The sequence below is a fragment of the Crinia signifera genome, chromosome 19 (genome assembly GCF_055691185.1).
Source record: "Crinia signifera chromosome 19, ASM5569118v1, whole genome shotgun sequence".
In the NCBI taxonomy this organism is placed as follows: Eukaryota; Metazoa; Chordata; class Amphibia; order Anura; family Myobatrachidae; genus Crinia; species Crinia signifera.
The window spans coordinates 50,218,131-50,237,042 of record NC_139226.1 but is presented as its reverse complement, the minus strand read 5'-3'; the positions used below and the strand labels follow the sequence as shown (position 1 = coordinate 50,237,042).

Here is an 18,912-nt window from a genome sequence, read left to right as displayed (position 1 = left end):
ACTTAATAGACTGCAGCATTGCTTATTACATTCAGGTGTATGTGTTTGAGTAGTAATCAGCGTTAATTAGCCAACTCAGGCGCACGCTGGCATGCGGTATCTGTAGGGGTGGTTTGAGCTGGCGGTTGGCGGCCGCCTGTTTGGTGTCCGAAATGAACGGTGCCTTAGTCGATCGTGCGGTAGTAGCACCGCTCATTTTTGGTGCACACCCCCGTGTACGCCCATATTTACGCCCATTTTCCCTCATTATTTCGGCCGCTCCCATCAACACGCCCCTATGCCGCCCCATTACCCGTACACTCGCGTACAGGTTTTTTCGCACGTTGAGAGCCCGGCCGTAAGCGTTGTGGAGTGTTCGCGCCGGCGCATTAGCGTATCTGCACATGCGCAGATCATGAAAAACCCCGGGACGTACGCGTACGGCCCGGCCGCTCCAAACAGAATAAGGCCCTAAGGGAGAGATGTACTAAGCCTTGGAGAGTATTAAATTGGAGAGAGATAAAGTACTGGCCAATCAGCTCCTATATGCCATGTTAGAGTGTCTGTTTGAAAAATGACAGGAGCTGATTGATTGATAGTTAATCTCTCTTCGCTTATTACTCTCCAAGGCTTAGTACAGATCTGCCTCTTAGTGAAATATTGTGGCTGATAGTGTAAGGCTGTGTCCACACTTAGACAATGATCATCTAATGTATGAGGGGGGATCAATAAGTACCCGTGATTAAAGACAGGTGGCGTTGCTGAGGAAAGTTGGTATTACTATCGTGTACTACCATCTTTCAAACAACGCCATCCCAAATTTCTGAGTAATTCATAGGTAAGTTTTTCTTCCCACCACGACAAAAGCATAAGAACCATATGGTCCAGGCGATCAGGTGTACACTGTCTCTTAGTAAATACCTCCTAGTTGGGCATTATCTATGCTTGAGACTGGCCCCCAACCCGAATACTCCTAGCCGTAATGGGATGGCAGCAAAGCAAAACATATATTTAAATGTGCACCTGGGTAGAACAATGCTGCACTGCAGGGGTGGCAGATGTAATTTATTTTATTCATTTATGAACAGTTTCTTATATAGCGCAGCAAATTCTGTTGTGCTTTCGCAAGCTTACAATGAGTTAGTGTGAGAGAGGAGTGCAAAGTAAAAATAGAACTGCCCATCATTTGTGGGCTTCATGATGTTGTGTCATCAAGCCCTACCCCCCAGTACTGCAAATCCCGCAATTAAGGGGGGGGGGGGGGGGGTCGGGGGCTTGATGTAGAAGTCATCAAGCCCTACCACCCAGCACTGCAAATATCGCAATTGGGGGGGGGGGGCTAAATGATGGTATTTGCATCTTTAGCCCCACCCCCTCCCCCAAAAAAGTTGCGAATCACTGGAAATGAACACTGCCACAGGGGCTGGGGGGGGGTGGTGGGGGGGGGGGGCGTATTCGGGAGGGTTGCCCACCTTTCCATGAGGCCAGGAGGGGGACCCGGTTTCTCCGGAGCCTCCCAGCCATTCCGGGAAGGTACGCAACCCTGGTTTATATTTGTTATAAAATGATATACTGTATATGAAACACTAACACACAGTCTCAGGCAATGTAGAATTTATTAGGTTGTTATATCATTTGGGTTTGTTGATGAAACCTAGCTACATCATTTGGTGAGCAAAGCAGGATTTAGAGTTTCTCAGTGGAAGGATTGACGTTCATCAGTTGGAAAACTTGTCTTTTATTTTCTTGAATGCGTCGCTGAAAAAGTTCCTATTGGATAATACAAAAAAGTTGTGCATTTACAAGAGGGTAATATTATGAAATTATAAACATATATAAATAACGTTTTTGTTTTATGGAAGAAAATCTGTACTTTGTGTGGTGAAACTCCTCTCTCTAATGGTTTGTTGCTGTCAATTATAGGATGGAAAGCCCCTCTGTACCAGGAAGTACTTACATCTGGACATAGCCCTTATGATGTTAAGGGGCCCATTTATCATGTATCGCATTTACAATGCGATCTGGGAGGAATGTTACCACCCATGATCACATTGCAAAATGCTATCATAGAGCTGGGATGTATCATCCTACAAGCACAGGGACAAGGCTCCGAAAGGAGCCCGTCCTTGCGATATGCTGAGCTAGAAGCCGGGGGTCTGTGCATGCGCAGTTAGTGCTGACCCTCTGCCGACCCCGCTGACCGCACTGCCCCGGCAGCAGTGCAATCAGTAGCCCATAGGTTAAAATGGGCTATTGCTATCTCAGAATGGCGATAGCCCAGGGATGCCATTGCTGTTGCCCGATGTTGATACATTGGGCAGCTTTACATCCCCCATAGAAACCTTAGGGGGATGTGGCTGGCGACGGTGCAATGGGGGATCACAGCAGGGATCAGAGATTCCTGCTGCGGTCCCCCTTTGGTACATTAATATTTGGTGCTAACCCCCAAAAGATTTAGCCGCAAATATTGGTTGATAAATGCGGCCCTATATAGATACTGTATATGGAATGGGATGACTTTTATTTCTACTAAATGTTGACCCTCTCAAAGCTCACAATATTGTACACCAATATTGGCCAACAGTTATTTCTGTTTAAAAATGTAATGAATTAGAGCAATAAACCATTAAAAAATGTCCGTGCAAAAAGACCATCCCCAATGCCACCCAAACATACAGCCCATTATGAATAGAAAAGTGGCGCAAGATGGAATCTTCAATTTTGCACAAATAGCAATCAGATCTACTGTAAAGCACGCCCTTAATGGATTACTGCTGGCCAGGGGTGCCATCAGGAATTTTGGGACCCAGGACTAATTTCCAGTCCGGGCCCCTTCCCCCCTTGACTTAACGTAACCCAGCTCTTACTTCCCCCATCTCCTTTTCCACTAAGCTGCAGCCCGTAGCCCAGGCATCTTCAACTCAGAATGCCAGCAGGCAATTAAAATGCAGCACGGCTGGTGAGCCAATCAGAGCCAATCACGAGCACTGATTGGCTCAAAAGCTGATGCATAATTTCAATTGGCCGCCGGCGTCCTTGGTTGAATAAGCCTGCACTACGTGACCTGCTTTGTTCAGCGCACTGAGGGCAGCGCAGCAGAGGCAGTTGGGGGGGGGGGTGTTTGCAGTATGCAAAATTAGCTGCCCGGACCCTTCCAGAGGCTTGGGCCCAGGACAGAAGTACCCAGAGCACCCCCCTATTGGTGGCCCTGCAGCTGGCCCCATAGCCTGTCTGGGTATTACAAACTGTTACTGAGGTATTACAAAAACTGCACAAAAAAAGGCAAAGCTCTCCTTTATCCATAGTCATTTGCACAGTCGGAGAATTCTGATTGCTGGTAGCAACTGGATGTGTGACTGAATCATGCCTTATATTTCTGACAGACTTTCTCCATAACATTGAGGTATATTTACCTTAGTGCAGGGTTTATAGACCTGGAGATGTTGCCCATAGCATCCAATCAGATTCTAGCTATTACAGAGGGAGCCCCTCTCTTTCATTGCCGGCGCTCGCCAGAATGTCCCCGCTGGCGAGCGCTGGTGGAAAGGCAGAGGCTTAACTATAGCACCGCAGCCCCCATGGCCGCGGGGGGGCGCTGTGCATGTGTGGGCGCCGGGGGGCTTTGGTGATATAGTTAGCCCCCTCCCGTCCGCCCATCTGCCGCCCGCCAATCCGCTGCCCGCAGCCTTACCTGACTTCACTGGTCCCGTCCCGGCTCCCTTGCTGGCTTCATTCTTCTGCTAGTGAGACGGACCACAATAAAATGTCCGCCCCATATAGCAGACAGTTCTCTGAAACTGTCTGCTGTATGGGGGCGGACATTTTGTGTTGGTCCGTCTCACTAGCAGAAGAATGAAGCCAGCAAGGGAGCCGGGACCAGCAAGACAGGTAAGGCTGCGGGCGGGGGGTGCGGCGGGGGGCGCCCCCCATTAACGGCGGGGGGGGGGGCACCCAATTCATAGTTACGCCACTGTGGGAAGGGACTCCATTAGACTGGGATGCCTCCGAGTCAGTCAGTGACTCGAGTCAGTCCGAGTCTGCCCGTCTTCGCTTCAGGGAGAAGGGAAGGTTAGGGCGCGTTCGGGGGGCTGTGGGGACCGGCGATGGGACCAGGGATGCGGTGGGGAGCTCTGTCGGAATGGGGCATGATCGTCTCTTGAGTGCGCGCACCCCCTTCTGATGGCTGGCAGGGGATGGTGCTACATCTGTATCTTCTAGAAGGTACTAGACAAATAAGTAGAATCTGATAGGTTGTTATAGGCAACATCCCGCACTTTAGTAAATATCTTCCATAAAGGTAGTTGGTGACTGTCCAAGAATCACCTGGTTAAGGTCTTTTAGATCTCTGTCTAACTCTAGGGGGTAGATCCTGTTAGGTGCGGATGGTTCGCACTTGCGAATCATCACGGCACGGATGCACTTTACGGCGGACTGAATTTGCTTAAAAGTGCGAGCCATTTTAAGCTAATTTGGCCCTGCAAAGGGTGCAAGATCGGCTTTATTCAGGTGCTGTTTTCAGCATTTAAACGGCTCCCAAATTGTACCTCACACCCTTCGGCGTTAATAGGATCGACCCCTACAATCAAAAGGTCAACAACTAATGGTCGATAGGGTCAAAAGGTCAACATAGGTCATGTATACAGTATAAGTGTAGATTGTAAGCTCCTCCGAGGGCCCTCTTCCCTCCTGTTGTCAAAGCCCACTTCTCTTCACATTTCACTCACAGCTCTCCTATACTCCAACACTCAGTGACCATCTTCGTCTACATACTCCTCTCCATCATTGGCCTCAAGCCTCTAGTTGTATGTTGATTGAGTCCTCACTACTTATATCCAAGCTGTAATGTGTATTGATCTGTGGCGCTCCTTATTTGTACTGTATTTTTGTTATTTATTCAATGTTATGCCAAGTTTTGTTTCCCTGTATTGTTCCTTTGTACGGCGCTGCGAAACACTTGTGGCGCCTTATAAATAAAATTATAATAATAATAATAATAAGTGTACTGCACCCCCTCGTCATACTACGGGCACGGTGCCTCAATGCGCTAGGCACACAAATATGATCTGACTATGCCAACGTGGATGGTATGAAGTATGAACAAGTCGGTTTTTGACAAAAAAAATCATGAAAAATGCATGTCGATCTTTAAAAAACTTCATGTCGACCCTTTGACCATGTTGACCATGTTGACTTTTTGACTGCCGAGTTGACCAATAGTTGTCGACCTTTTGATTGTACACCTAGACACTATGGGCCTTATTCTGGTTCACCCTTAGAGGCAAATTCCTTCTCAAATGCACTGCAGGTGGGGCAGATGTAACATGTGCAGATAGAATTAGATTTGGGTGAGGTTTTTCTTTAAAGTGAGATCTATAGTGCAGTGTAGAAATAAATCAGTGAGTATTTTCCCTGCACAGAAACAATAAAAACACCCAAATCTAACTTTCTATGCACATGTTACATCTGCCCCCCCCCCCCCCCCTCCCCCTGCAGTGCACATGGTTTTGTCCATCTGAGAAGGAATTGGTCAGAAAGAGTGAACCAAAATAACACCGTAAGAGTGAACCAGAATAAGGCCCCATGGGTGAAATGGAATAGGATGAGAGATTTGGGGCGAGATTCTCTATTACAGAAATGCGGTAAAAACCCCGTTATCAGGGTTTTTACCGCATTTCTGTATTCTCTAACCTCCCTCCGCAGTGTCACCGCTGCGGAGGGAATCGCCAGCAAAAGCTGGCGGTTCCCTGCAGAAGCCTATGGGCTTCTTACCGCAGCGGTGTGTGAGGGATTCGTCACGGATCCCTCCCAGCATGCCCTGCGGCCGGTGCGTCAGTCTGCGCATGCGCAGACGGACTCCCGGGTCATAGACCCGGAAGTCCAGCAACGGCGCCGCATCGCAAGGGACAGCTCTTACCGCAAGAGCTGTCCCTTGCGTTAATGACCGCATAGTTTAGAGAATATGCGGTCATTAGAAATGCGGTGGCCGGCGAAGAGGGCTGCGGATTTTAGAGAATCCCGCCCTTGGTGAGAAATCTCCAGTTTTTTTAAAGCACCAATCATTTACACTACAAAATCAAACTGGTCTTGCAGTGTAAGTGATTGCCGCTTTAAAAAAAACCTGGAGATTTCGTACCAAATCTCTCACTTTCTGAATCTCTCATCCTATTCCATTTCACCCTATAGATCTAATGTCTGGATGCCGACTCACCTTGTCTTGGTGGCTGCTTCACTTTCATGCAGTTCTCTAAATGCTGCCTTGGTCTTCTCACTCACTTTGCTAGCTACATTTTTGATTGACTCTTTAAAGGCATCAAAACCTGTATGTGTGGTGGATTCTTCCGTCTCGGCGGAGCTAGGCTCTGAAACATAGAAGGAGGCAATACACAAAGGATTATTACAGTATTGGACTGTAGAGAATTGCTGAGCATGTACTCTAAGGGATACAATTCTAATTACCTACAATCAGAATCCCGACGATCAAAATACCAACATCCAATGCTCTGCCCCTATTCTTTCTCCTCCCCATCTCTTTCCCCATCTAGCGCTTTCCTCCCTCCCCCCCCCCCTCCTCCCTCTCTTCCCTTTCCCCCAGTCTTTCCCCCCATATCTCTTTCTCTCCCCCATTCTGTCACTCTACCTGGCACTGTCTCTCCCAGAATCTCTCCCTCCCTTCAACATTCTCTCTCACTCCTGCTCATACCCCACCCTTTCTCTCTTGCTCCTCTCCTTCTATTCTCACATGCCTTCTCTTTTCCTGACCACCCCTCTCTCACCAGCATCATTTTTGTCTCTCAGCGGCATGTGGGGGGGGGGGCATAGCAAAATTTTCCTTTGGGGCCCAAAGAGTCCTAGTTGTATCTGCATATGTGGCAGAGCCCACGGCAGCTTGGGGGAGTGGCACCAGCGGGGTCTGTGGTGGGCACCGCTGGCTGAAATGACAGACAACCCAGGCAGCAGTGAGCACTGAGCTGGTCCCGCCCTGTACATATCTACTGAGCGGGGACCCAGTGCAGTGCATATTGAATGAGCGGGTCCCTGCACAGAGGGAAACTTATTCAATGGTCCCTCACCAGCGAATGATATTCCACCCTTTAGTATGAAAAGTGTCTATACTTATAGATGGAAGCTTCCTGAAGAATTAGGGGCGGATGCTGACGCCATGTGACGTTAGCCGCCCACCCCGACCAGGCATAAGCACACCTGCTTTCGCAGGGGTACGCCTAGAATTTCTATGGTCGTGCCCACCGTTTTTGTGTGCACGCTCATAAAATGATGGTTGGTCCCCTGTGTCTGCGCTTGCCCATCAGTGTGAAACTCGCATAAGGCGACCACTCCGGGAGTTTGCGCATGTGCCAACCCCCAACATAAGCCTGGGGAGCGAATTTGGACCTGGATGATCAGGTCTGAATAAACCCCATAGATTGTACGCTCCACTGGGGCAGGGACTGATGTGAATGTTCAAATGTTCTCTGTAAAGCGCTACGGAATATGTGTGTGCTATATAAGAAACTGGTAATAAATAAATCGGTACTTGTGTATTATCATGGCGCCCCCGATTTCCATCGCATGGCATTGTACAACCAAAAAATCGCGTCGCATACGATATGATCGCATGCGATGCAACGTGATTGGACTCAATTTTAAGTTGTACAAGCACCCAGATGCCTAATTCCTATGTTAAATGCCCCCCAGACCCGATTTTTGATTGTACACCCACCCTGATGGGTAATGACTATGTTAAATGCCCCCCCATTGTTAACGCCACCCCACTATCAACGCCAACCTGAAGCGTGGCGAGCGGCGGCGGTACGCGTCCTCCGACCTTTTCATACCCCCACTATTCACGTTGGTGTGGAGTTGATATTATATAGTGTGGCGAGCGCAGCGAGCCACCGGGCCCGAAGCGTGGCGAGCGGATGCGGAATACGAGCCCGAAGTGTGGCTAGCATAGCGAGCCCCGCGAGGGGACACGGAATACATGTTAAGTAATCCACGTCCCCTCACGGGGCTCGCTGCTCTCGCCACGCTTCGGGTTGGCATTGATAGTGGGGTGGCGTTAACAATGGGGGGGGGGGGGGGCATTTAACATACTCATTACCCATCAGGGTGGGGATACAATTAAAAATCGGGTCTGGGGGGGCATTTAACATGGGAATAAGCCCAAATCGGGCATGATCGCGTCGCATCGCATGCCATTATAATGGCATGCGATGCGCTGCCATGTTAAAATTGTATACTCAGCCCGGGAAAAGTCTGAAATCGGGTCCCATCGCATACCTTAATTAGTGGTATGCGATGCGATGCGATGGGCGCCGTGATAATACACAAGTACCAATAAATCATAGATAAATAATTAAAAACACAAATAAACTATAAATAAATTCACTATGCAATGTAAATGTAATATCATAGTGCAGATGCTGTTATGGATAGTAAGTATTAACTATCTGTGTTTTTTTGTAATAGAAAAGATCAATATGCAATTCAATTAAAATACAATGCTCAAGGGGAGCGAGGTTGAGGGTGTCCCAGAGATATCAGTGTAGCAAGCCCCAAGATTTCTTTTGCCAGCCCTGAAATAGGTCCACTGTCCAGGGCCTGCACCGTAGGACACATGCTTCCTAGACCCGAGTGTCCAGATCCAATGGCCAGGTAGCTACAGCGTCCATTGGACTGTGCCTAAAACCATCATGAATCACAGCAAATAGTCATGATGGGGTCCTGCATCCTTATACGAAACACTGGAATCCTCACCAATAAAAACAGCAGGCATCTATACATACTGTACACCACCTACTGCATTTGCATTTTAATGACAGAGAGAGTTTCACAGCCGCTTCCAAAGGAGGGGGGAGTTTTCCAACCTACAGGAATGTGCTTTGGGCAGAGCATACACACTGGGCGATAGAATGAACAATATTTATGTATTTATTTATTTATTAACAGTTTCTTATATAGCACATACATATTAGGCAGCGCTTTACAGAGAATATTTGAGCATTCACATCAGTCCCTGCCCCACAGACATTCTAGGGTTAATTTGTTGGAAACCAATTAGCCTACCAGTATATTTTTGGATTGTGGGAGGAAACCAGAGTGCCCCGGAGGAAACCAATATCGTTCTGCAGTGCCAAAATGTGCGCTATTGCTCATTATATCGCCAAGTGTGTATATATATATATATATATATATATATATATATATATATATATATATATATATATATATATATATATACACACATACATACATACATACACCTGTTCAGCAGAGCAAGTCTGGAAGTCTGTGGGAGCAGCAGAGAAACTGCCCCAGCCTAGAGCCAAATAATGACCTCTCATGGCCCTAGACATACAGATGAAGCAGCTCTCACTTGAGCTGCTCCTGCCATTTCTTTCAACTATTGCCGTCTTCTGACAGAAGGGGGCGCACACAAGATGCTTGCGCCCTCCGTTCTGTCGGAGGCTGTAGCAGCCCTCTCCTGACCTCCCCGCGGCCCCAGCAGCTCCCCCGCATCTCCCCAACCTACCCTCACTCCCTGCACGTCTCCCTGAAGCGGAGACAGGCAGGGAAGCCAATCCCCACCGCCTTGCTGATGGAGAGCAGCCAGTCCGCCAGTCTGTGCAATCTGCTCTACATCTAAAAGGTTCTCCACCGGTTCTGTAGAAATTGCTGCCAAACAAAGTCCCCGCTCTCCTCTACGCGTTTCTCCGCCTAAACGAATCTCAGCGGTTTTCCTCATATACCTCCTGAGGAAGCCGCTGAGATTCGTTTAGGCGGAGAAACGCGTAGAGGAGAGCGGGGACTTTCTTTGGCAGCCATTTCTACAGAACCGGTGGAGAACTTTTGATATGACCACAATCATCTGGAAAGCACCAGTGGTCGGAGTGTGACACCGAGGTCTGGAAGCCACTTCCCCCATCCAGCAGCTGGAAAACTATAAGTATACAAATTCTAAAACCATGTACACATAAGTGGGACTGGACTCAGCGAACATTAACCTACTAACCCATTTGATTATAATGAAGTGATCACAGAAGAAAAACAACCTCTTACAAAATGTTTACTAATCAGCTAAACGGGGGTTATGTGTTTATTATGCTGTAGGAATGTTTATGGCTGTTAAAAATTGTCGACATACAGTTACAAAACTATTTTAAAAGTGTTATTATAAATCTTTTTAATAAATAAGTAAAAGTGATTTTGCACAGCGGTGCCTCTATCTTCTTTTGTTGCTTGTCCATATTAAACCCTAAGGGGTCTGGTATTCCTGGTATTCCCCTTAAATTGAGACAGCTGCAGTGCATAATCCCACAATCTGCGCTCAGAATTGCCCTTGTTTTTGCTCTACATCTATACTGTATACTGTCTTAGGGCCCAATATTCCTCACTATGGGCGGTATTCAATGAGGCTGATTCGCCAGGTTTTTATGGCGATTTTGTGCTGTAAGGCGAATTTTTGACAAAAACGGTGAATCACCCTATTCAATGACCAGATGGCGAATACATTTAAGGTTTTTTTCGCCATGATTCACCGAGTAGCAATCGCTATCTTTTTATGGTGTAGTGGAATGTAAACTTTTAAAATAAAGTGTTTTGTTTTTTACATTTGGTGTCAAAAAATCAGGAATTTTATTCTGAGGAGGGGCATGCTATTTGTATTCATGTGCTGTAAGCACATGAATATATATTTAATTTAAAAATATATATATATATATTTTTTTTTACACTGACCAGCCAGCAGGAGGCGCCGGAGCCGAGCCGCTCATTAGATATTCATATATTCACTGCACCCGATCGTTACATATGCATGATCGGGTGTAGTGAATATACCCGGTCCCCTGCTGGCACCCCCGGGGGGGCAGCCTGTGCTGCCTGGCACCCGGGGAGCCCACCTCCCCCCCACATACGCTCTGGGGCAGGCAGGGAGACTTCCATCTCCCTGCCTGCCACCGTCCTCAGGCTCCCTGCGGCGTTCGTCGCAGGAGCTCATATTCGCCGGTCAGGGGCAGCGAGCCCCTGGCTCGTTGAATACCGGAGCCGGCGAGGCCCCGGAACGCGGCGACCAGTGGCGAATGTGCAGCGAATCCTAAACAGGATTCGCTGCACATCGCCGGTATTCACATTGAATACCGCCCTATATATAAAAGGCTAAATCCTCCTCACCATTTTTCCCACCAGTGACCACTAGAGGCCACTCAACAGACCAAACTACTCCTTAAGAGAAAGTGAAACCAAAATGATCTGTTTCAAACTTCCTGAATATGAACAGAAGGGAACTGTGGATGGTCATCATTGCCTTTGCCATCAATGGAAAAAGTGCAACTGGCCATCGATAGTGTAGTACTATTTAATGAATGGCCATCAATGTTTTTACATATCGATGGTCATCCATTTTCTTTGATTGATTGGTCTGTGGGCCAATCAAAATATGGGGCAGAGCTTTGTGGGTGGCGGATCTTTGCCCCGTGTCCCGGCACCTTGTGAAAAAAGAAAAAACGAAACTATTCGTTTTCGCTTTTTCCCCAATCGATGGTGGGAAACCACCTGGTTCTCACTCATCGATGGCAAAACTATTCAACGATAAACCATAGATGATTTCTAACCATCGATGGTCGATGCCCATCCCTACTGTGTAGACAGATTGGAGGGAATAAACCATAATAGTGTATACTGTATATAAATGCACAGTATATTTCCCTCACACAGCACCCCCTAATCATCACACATCTTCCCCACTCATACGTAGTCTACATCTGAATAAGAATGATCACACCTTTAAGACATACCTGCTAACACAAAGAGAGCAACAAGGACCACAGACGCTGCGAGTATTAGCTTCATCTTCACCACAGCTGGGGACAACAACCTGAGAAGACAGGAAGGTATAGCGTAGAGTTTTATGTGGTTTCTTACAAACTAGAGTAAAAAAATAAAGACATTTAGGGGTGAATTTATGAAGCTTGGAGAAGTGTTATCTATCCCCATAAAGAACGTTATGAGCAAGGTGATAATGGTTCAGCCAATCAGCTACAATATGTAAATTGACAGGTAAGAGCTGATTGGCTGAACCATTATCACCTTGCTCATAACGTTCTTTATGGGGATAGATAACACTTCTCCAAGCTTCATAAATTCACCCCTCAATGAGTAGCTACCACCAGTGATGATCTGACAATAGCAATATCAATGTTATCCCAATCTACCATCTCACTGGGCAAAAGCCGACACTGAATGATTGAACTGTGGCCACTTACATATGATACAAATGTTGGCATAACACAACAATGGGGCAGGGCCAGGAGGGTATAATTTACTGTGAGTCATCAAGTCCCTGCCCCCTGCCCATCTCACTATGGAAGTGAGGGGAACCTGGGTGGGTACCCTGTCATTCTGGGAGGGGTATGGGTCATGGGGTTGACATGAATTAGGTCAACCACTGAAGGCCCACATGCGTCAATGAGGACATGTCTGAAGGACAACATGGATTTAGGTCGACTGGAACATTAAGTCGACACAAGCATTAGGTTGACATGGGGAACGTCGACAGTCAAAGGGTCGACATGGGTTTTTTTCCCCTTTTTTATCCCAAATGTCAACATGCAGACTAAAAAAGCGGTGAGCGACCATATCCCCGTGTGTATGGGGCGACCAACCCTGGGGTGGTCGCTGGTCGCAGAAGTGGCTCCAGCGGCAGAGTGTCTCATTTTATATCAGGACCATCTCTGGTCAATGATGAAAACAGGACACTGAGCGATATATTGCTCAGCGATCATATTGCTCTGTGTGTACGGAGCTTTAGTGTTAGGCTGCCTGGAGGAAGGGTTAGGTTGTGGGATGTGAAGGTTAGGGATAGGCTTCAGGAACAGAGGGTTAGGAGTATGGTTAGGATTAGCATTAGTTTAGTTGCCCCTTGTGTCAGGGTTATGGCATTGGTGATGCCAGTGGTATTCTGACAGCCAGCATCCTAACTTCCGTTCACCCATACCTAACCCCTCCCTGACGTTAGGACATTCACAGAGTTTAGATAAGCATGAGTTAGCAGTATAGGACATGGCTGATGTTTTGCTAAACCCAGCGTTCCTTACCTCATCCTCTAATACTGTACCTCTCTCTGTCTCCGAAACACTGCCATCTGTTGGCAGTGACTGAAACTACTGTACATCTCTCTCTCCTACTCATGCACAACACAGAGACAAGGTAGCAGACTAGCTTTCAAAGCTTTTGCTTCGAGCATATAACTCATAAGTGGCCTTTATTCTTCACCGAATATTGATCAACACAATTATCTTTAATCTGCTGTTTTATATTGTGTATTGATATATTAGTAGTACTCTTGTTTTTTGTTGTTCCAGCTTTCTGAAGCCCTTACTCTAGTTCACTCTTAGAGGCAAATTCTAGTTCACTCTTAGAGGCAAATTCCTTCTCAGATGGACAAAACCATGTGCACTGCAGGTGGGGCAGATGTAACAGGTGCAGATAGAATTAGATTTGGGTGAGTTATTTTGTTTCTTTGCAGGGAAAATACTGACTGCTATATTTTTACACTGCAATATAGATCTCGCTTTGAAGTAAAACCCCACCCAAATCTAATTCTCTCTGCACAAGTAACACCTGCCCCACCTGCAGTACACATGGTTTTGTCCATTTGAGAAGGAATTTGCCTCTGAGAGTGAACTAGAATAAGGCCCTACGTCCCTTGTACAAAGTGTTTTCATGTTCCTTTACACACTCCATCTCAGATGATCCTCTCTGGAATGTGAGATTTACAAATTCCAGCACCTGTTTATGTGTTGTGGAGATGTTGTGGCATGTGGAAAGGACCTTCTTAACCTCTCTGAAATATTATACCCAATTACCACCCAGCTGCCCCATTCACACAAATAGTTTTTTTATGAACATTTTTCCTACTACAGCATACCTGCCAACTTTCTTAATTATCAAATCGCCCAAAAAGGCTCGGAGCTAAGGGATGTGGGCATCACCTCAGGTAGATGGGCTTGGCCTAGTGCTAAAACCCCCATTTTTTTTCTTCGATTTTCGAGGGCATGCCCACCGTTCCCCTTGCGACTCGGCACCCCTGGCTTCCTTCACTCCTTTGCTCCCTGCTCTGAAGAGATGCTGTGCGCTTGCGCATGGCATCTCTTCAGCAGTCACCACAGAGCAGCGGTGATCTTCGGGTCCCTCCAACTGCCCCTCCCCCTGGGAGGTGGTACGTTGCAACCCCGCGGGAGGGACAGTGTGGACAGTCTCCAAATAGTGGGACTGTCCCGCTGTAATCGGGACAGTTTGGAGGTATGCTTTATGTTTTGTATCCCTTATCCAAAATGCTCAGGACCAGAAGCATTTTGGATAACAGATTATTCACATTTCAGAATATATCAGGGTTGCCGACTTTCTTCTTCTCCTCTCCGGGAGAAGCCCGGAGAGGAGAGATTCAGTAGCCGCTTAGGGGGCGGGGCTTAAGCGTGACATCACTAAGCCCCGCCCCCATGCTGTTAACCCAGCTAATTCAGTGATCTCCGTGGAGGGGGCGGGGTTAAAATGACGCGATTGTGTCATTTAGCTCCGCCCCCTCCTCTGAGAATGCCGCAATCCGGGGGACAGTGGGGGTCCCCCCTGAATCCGGGAGGGTTGCCCACCCTTCCGGGGGGCCGGGAGGGAGCCCCGATTTTCGGGAGACTCCCGGAAATTCCGGGAGGGTTGGCAACCCTGGAATATATTTATATTTCAATGAGGTATTTTGAGGATGGGACCCAGGTGTGAACACAAAATGCATTTCTGTTGTATAAAGTTTAACACATCAAACACATAAAATATACACAAATGTATTCTGTTTGTGCATGAAAACAAGTTTGTGTACAATCTCAGGAACTGAATTTGAATGTCAAGCAATCATTTTTTTGCACATATTTAGTGCCAGTTACATACAGTATAATGTCCCCAGTAGTGCCAGTTACAGATGTGCCCAATAATGCCAGTTACTTATCATGTCCCCAGTAGTGCCAGTTACATATTATGTACCCAGTAGTGCCAGTTACATATCATGTTCCCAGTACTGCCAGTCACATATCATGTTCCCAGTAGTGTCAGTTACAGATGTGCCCAGTACTGCCAGTCACATATCCTGTTCCCAGTAGTGTCAGTTACATATCATGTTCCCAGTAGTGTCAGTTACAGATGTGCCCAGTACTGCCAGTTACATAATATGACCCCAGTATTGCCAGTAACATATCATGTCCCCAGTAGTGCCAGTTACAGCTGTCCCCAGTAGTGCCAGTTACATATCATGCCCTCAGTACTGCCAGTTACAGATGTCCCCAGCAGTGCCAGTTTCACATCATGTCCTCAGTACTGCCAGTTACATATCATGTTCCCAGTAGTGCCAGTTAGAGATGTGCCCAGTAGTGCCAGTTACCAGTGGCGTAACAATTAGGCCGCAGCCCCCGCGGTGGCGGGGAGGCGCCGGGGGGCTGCGGGCGCTGGTGGATCTCCGCCAGCTCCCCACTGCATGTGGGTGCAGCGGGAGCTGGCAGGGGGGTCTGTGCGGCGCGGAGGTACCTGTTTAAGGGAGAGCCTGGAGGTCCCTGCGCCTGCGGCGCTGAGTATGATGCTGCCGGGGTCCCTGCAGTGAAGTGGAAATAACGCGCTATCTCCGGAGATAGCGCGTTATTTCCACTTCACTGCAGGGACCCCGGCAGCATCATACTCAGCGCCGCAGGCGCAGGGACCCCGGCAGCATCATACTAGGCGGCGCAGGGACCTCCAGGCTCTCCTTTAATACAGGTACCTCCGCGCCGCACGGACCCCCCTGCCAGCTCCCGGGGGGGTCCTTTAACGGGGGGGGGGGCAGCTGCAAAATTGTCCGGGGGGGGGGGGCGGTGAAATTGTCCCGGCGGGGGGGCGCAAAAGTTTTAGTTACGCCACTGCCAGTTACATATCATGTTTCCAGTATTGCCAGTTACATATCATGTCCCCAGTAGTGCCAGTTACAGATGTCCCCAGTAGTGGCAGTTACAAATGCCCTCAGTAGGGCTTCTAGCAACAACAAAAAAAGTACATTCCGGAAACTATGGTTTTCTGAATAATTTGGATAACAGCTATCTGGATAATGGATATTCAACCTGTAGTAACAAATACTTTTTTTACTAGCAGTCAGTAGCAGAAATCTGCTTGTGTTAGATAATGTAGACCAGTGGTAGCCAACTCCAGTCCTTGAGAGCTACCAACAGTTCACGTTTTCTAGATCACCTGGCTGGGGCACAGGTGCACTCATTACTGACTGACCCATTATAAATGATCCACAGGTGGAGCTAATTACATCACTTATGATGCTGTGAGGAGACCTGGAAAACATTACGGGTGAGATTTAATAGGATGAGAGATTCAGAAAGTGAAATCATTTACACTGCAAAACCAGTGTGATTTTGCAGTGTAAATGATTGCAGCTTTAAAAAAGCTGGAGATTTCTTCCCAAATCTCTCACTTTCTGAATATCTCATCCTATTAAATCTCACCCCATGTGTTGGTAGCTCTAGAGCAGTGGTTCCCAACCCTGGTCTTCAAGTACCCCCAACAGTGCAAGTGCTATAATCAGCTCCACCTGTGGATCTTTTCAAATGCGCCTGAATAATGAGTGCACCTGCCAGGTGAACTGGAAAACGTGCACTGTGGGGGGTATTTAAGGACCAGGGTTGGGAACCACTGCTCTAGAGGACCGGAGTTGGCAACCCCTGATGTAGGCTAACCCAACTTCAAATAAAAATATATATACTGTATAGCAGTTAAAAAATTATCAACATGTTGAAAAAACTATCTGTGTATGGAGACAGGTATGAGGGTGCTGTAGCAGTTTAAGCATTACCAATATTTGCATGGCTGCTGCCACCAACAATTTGTGTGTGGCATTTTACTGTATAGATATAAAAAAAAATTTTTTTACTGTATATAGGGTGAGTGGATAAGGAGAGCAGCCCTGCTCATTGTTTCACCCACCCTATTACATTTCACCCATGGTTTCCTAACTTACCTCTTTCGGTAGTAAAGGAGATATCAAAGGACCTAAACACCAAAATAAAAATAAAGAAAACTATTAAAAATGAAGACGCTCACCGTGGACCAAGCTCCCCGTGACAGCAGTCGTTAGTTTGATCCGTACACCTTGGACTATTGTGATCTGACAAGTGGCCAGTAAAACAGATGGACATACAGTACATTATTAATAATTAACATTGACAATATTTCAACTAAAAATGTAATTAAAAGTAGATTGCTGTCATACTGAACAGACCATAAAACAGGAAATTCAGAAACAGCCCACCTACTACTGTATAAATTACTCATTTTGATATTGCTATATATATAAAAATAAGTATTTTAGAGTGCATTACACAACCCTTTGCCTTAGCTGTACCTTGCCCTATTTACGTATAGGAGACTATTGCACCATACAGATCTGCTTACTACATACCTGACTGCAGACAAAGAGCTTCTGATCCCGATTATAGCCAGACATCCTCTTATGTGCCTAGTCTCCTCCCACAGCATGCCCCCACCTTTAATTCCCAAAAGGAATTAACACCCACTATTCACATAAACTGTCGGGAAGTGTTTATTGCTTCATTTCTTCACTTATTATGTATTTGGTAGTTTCTTGTACAAAGGCACCAATAGTGTCTGATGGCAAATTACAGGCAGCGTTAATTATAGTGGCACTCAGTAAAAGCTGTGTTATATTTACAGTACCATAAAGAAAGGTAATGGTAAATGAAAACCAGACACAAAGGGGGAAATTTACTAAAGGAAATTTGTAAAAAATAGGTGTATTTGTATCCACAAATACACTTATTTTTGACATTTACTATCCCGAAAATACAGCAATTCGTAGTCGTATTGATGTGCTATAGGCAGAGTGTGACAGGGAAAATCAAACCTTTGAGACAGATACATTATCAACCAATCAGCTTTTACAGGTTGTGTTTGAAAAATGACAGGGGGGGGGGGGATTCTCTAAAGGAAAAATGCTGTAAAAACCCCGTTATCTGGGTTTTTACCGCATTGTGGGATTCTCTAAAACCCCCCCACCATAGAAGCCTATGGGCTTCTACCGTGACCCACCGCTGCCCCGCACCGACCCCCCCTCACCTGTGTCCGGGCAGCACAGAGCTGTGACCTCCTCCTCCCTGCACTGTAACCCTTTTCCGGGTGCAGGGAGGAGAGCCGCAGCAGCAGCGCTGGGTAAGGGAGGGAGGGGGGAGCCGCCGGGACCCGCTGACTCACCGCAAAATACTTGAAGGGAAAGGGGGTTTGGAAATGCTTCTGCACCAGGTGTATACAAGTTCGTTATAGTGATCCCCAAGTTTAGGTTTCTGAGTTAGCTTACAGTTTGACTGGATTTGGGGGTGCTGCCAAAGACAATAAATCGAAACAAGAAGAAAGGACAGAAAAGGATTGTCTTTTTTGCTGGCGCACTTTAGAAAGAGAAAGAAGTCATTTGTAAAATATACCTTTTATTATTATCTTTTTAAAACCGTTTAAGTGAAATTATAAACCACATATTAACATTTAACAAACATTAAACAATGAAATAAAATGAGAAGCACGTGTTTTGTGAATAATTGTGTTACTTTAATATTTTTCGACACTCCACAGTACCCCAGTTCAGTTGATGAGAATATCATAAATGCTGTCAAGCCAATCTATTACTGGTAAATCCACTGTTAGTCTGATAATATTTTGTGTGAATTTGTGGCGTGCTGCTCTATTTGCAGGTGTACTGCTGTGGCGGCTATATAACTCTTGTTATGTCATAAAAAAATTGATGAGAGCTCTTGCATTCGACACTTACAGTTTTTTTAATATACTGCTCTATTTGCAGATAGACTGATTTGGCAGCTGTGTGACTTGGGGTGTCTATATTGACAGACATGACAC

General features: G+C 46.6%; 1 protein-coding gene across 1 annotated transcript; it reads right to left on the bottom strand.

The window, feature by feature from the left end:
* Positions 1–1,576: 1,576 nt before the first annotated feature.
* APOC1 (apolipoprotein C1) lies at positions 1,577–17,143 on the bottom strand. Its single transcript, XM_083162571.1, has 4 exons — positions 17,092–17,143; positions 11,769–11,848; positions 6,188–6,338; positions 1,577–1,749 (listed from the first exon to the last, which is right to left on the bottom strand). The coding sequence occupies exons 2-4, from the start codon at positions 11,821–11,823 to the stop codon at positions 1,698–1,700; spliced, it is 258 nt and encodes an 85-aa protein (XP_083018697.1). The 5' UTR covers positions 11,824–11,848; positions 17,092–17,143; the 3' UTR covers positions 1,577–1,697.
* Between the last annotated feature and the right edge of the window lie 1,769 nt (positions 17,144–18,912).

Excerpts from the sequence above, each read along its gene's own strand:
- APOC1 (XM_083162571.1), bottom strand. The coding sequence starts at position 11,823 with ATGAAGCTAATACTCGCAGCGTCTGTGGTCCTTGTTGCTCTCTTTGTG. Across the intron at positions 6,339-11,768 it reads TGCTCTCTTTGTGTTAGCAG|AGCCTAGCTCCGCCGAGACG; the intron begins GTATGTCTTAAA and ends TCTATGTTTCAG. Across the intron at positions 1,750-6,187 it reads GAAGCAGCCACCAAGACAAG|GAACTTTTTCAGCGACGCAT; the intron begins GTGAGTCGGCAT and ends ATTATCCAATAG.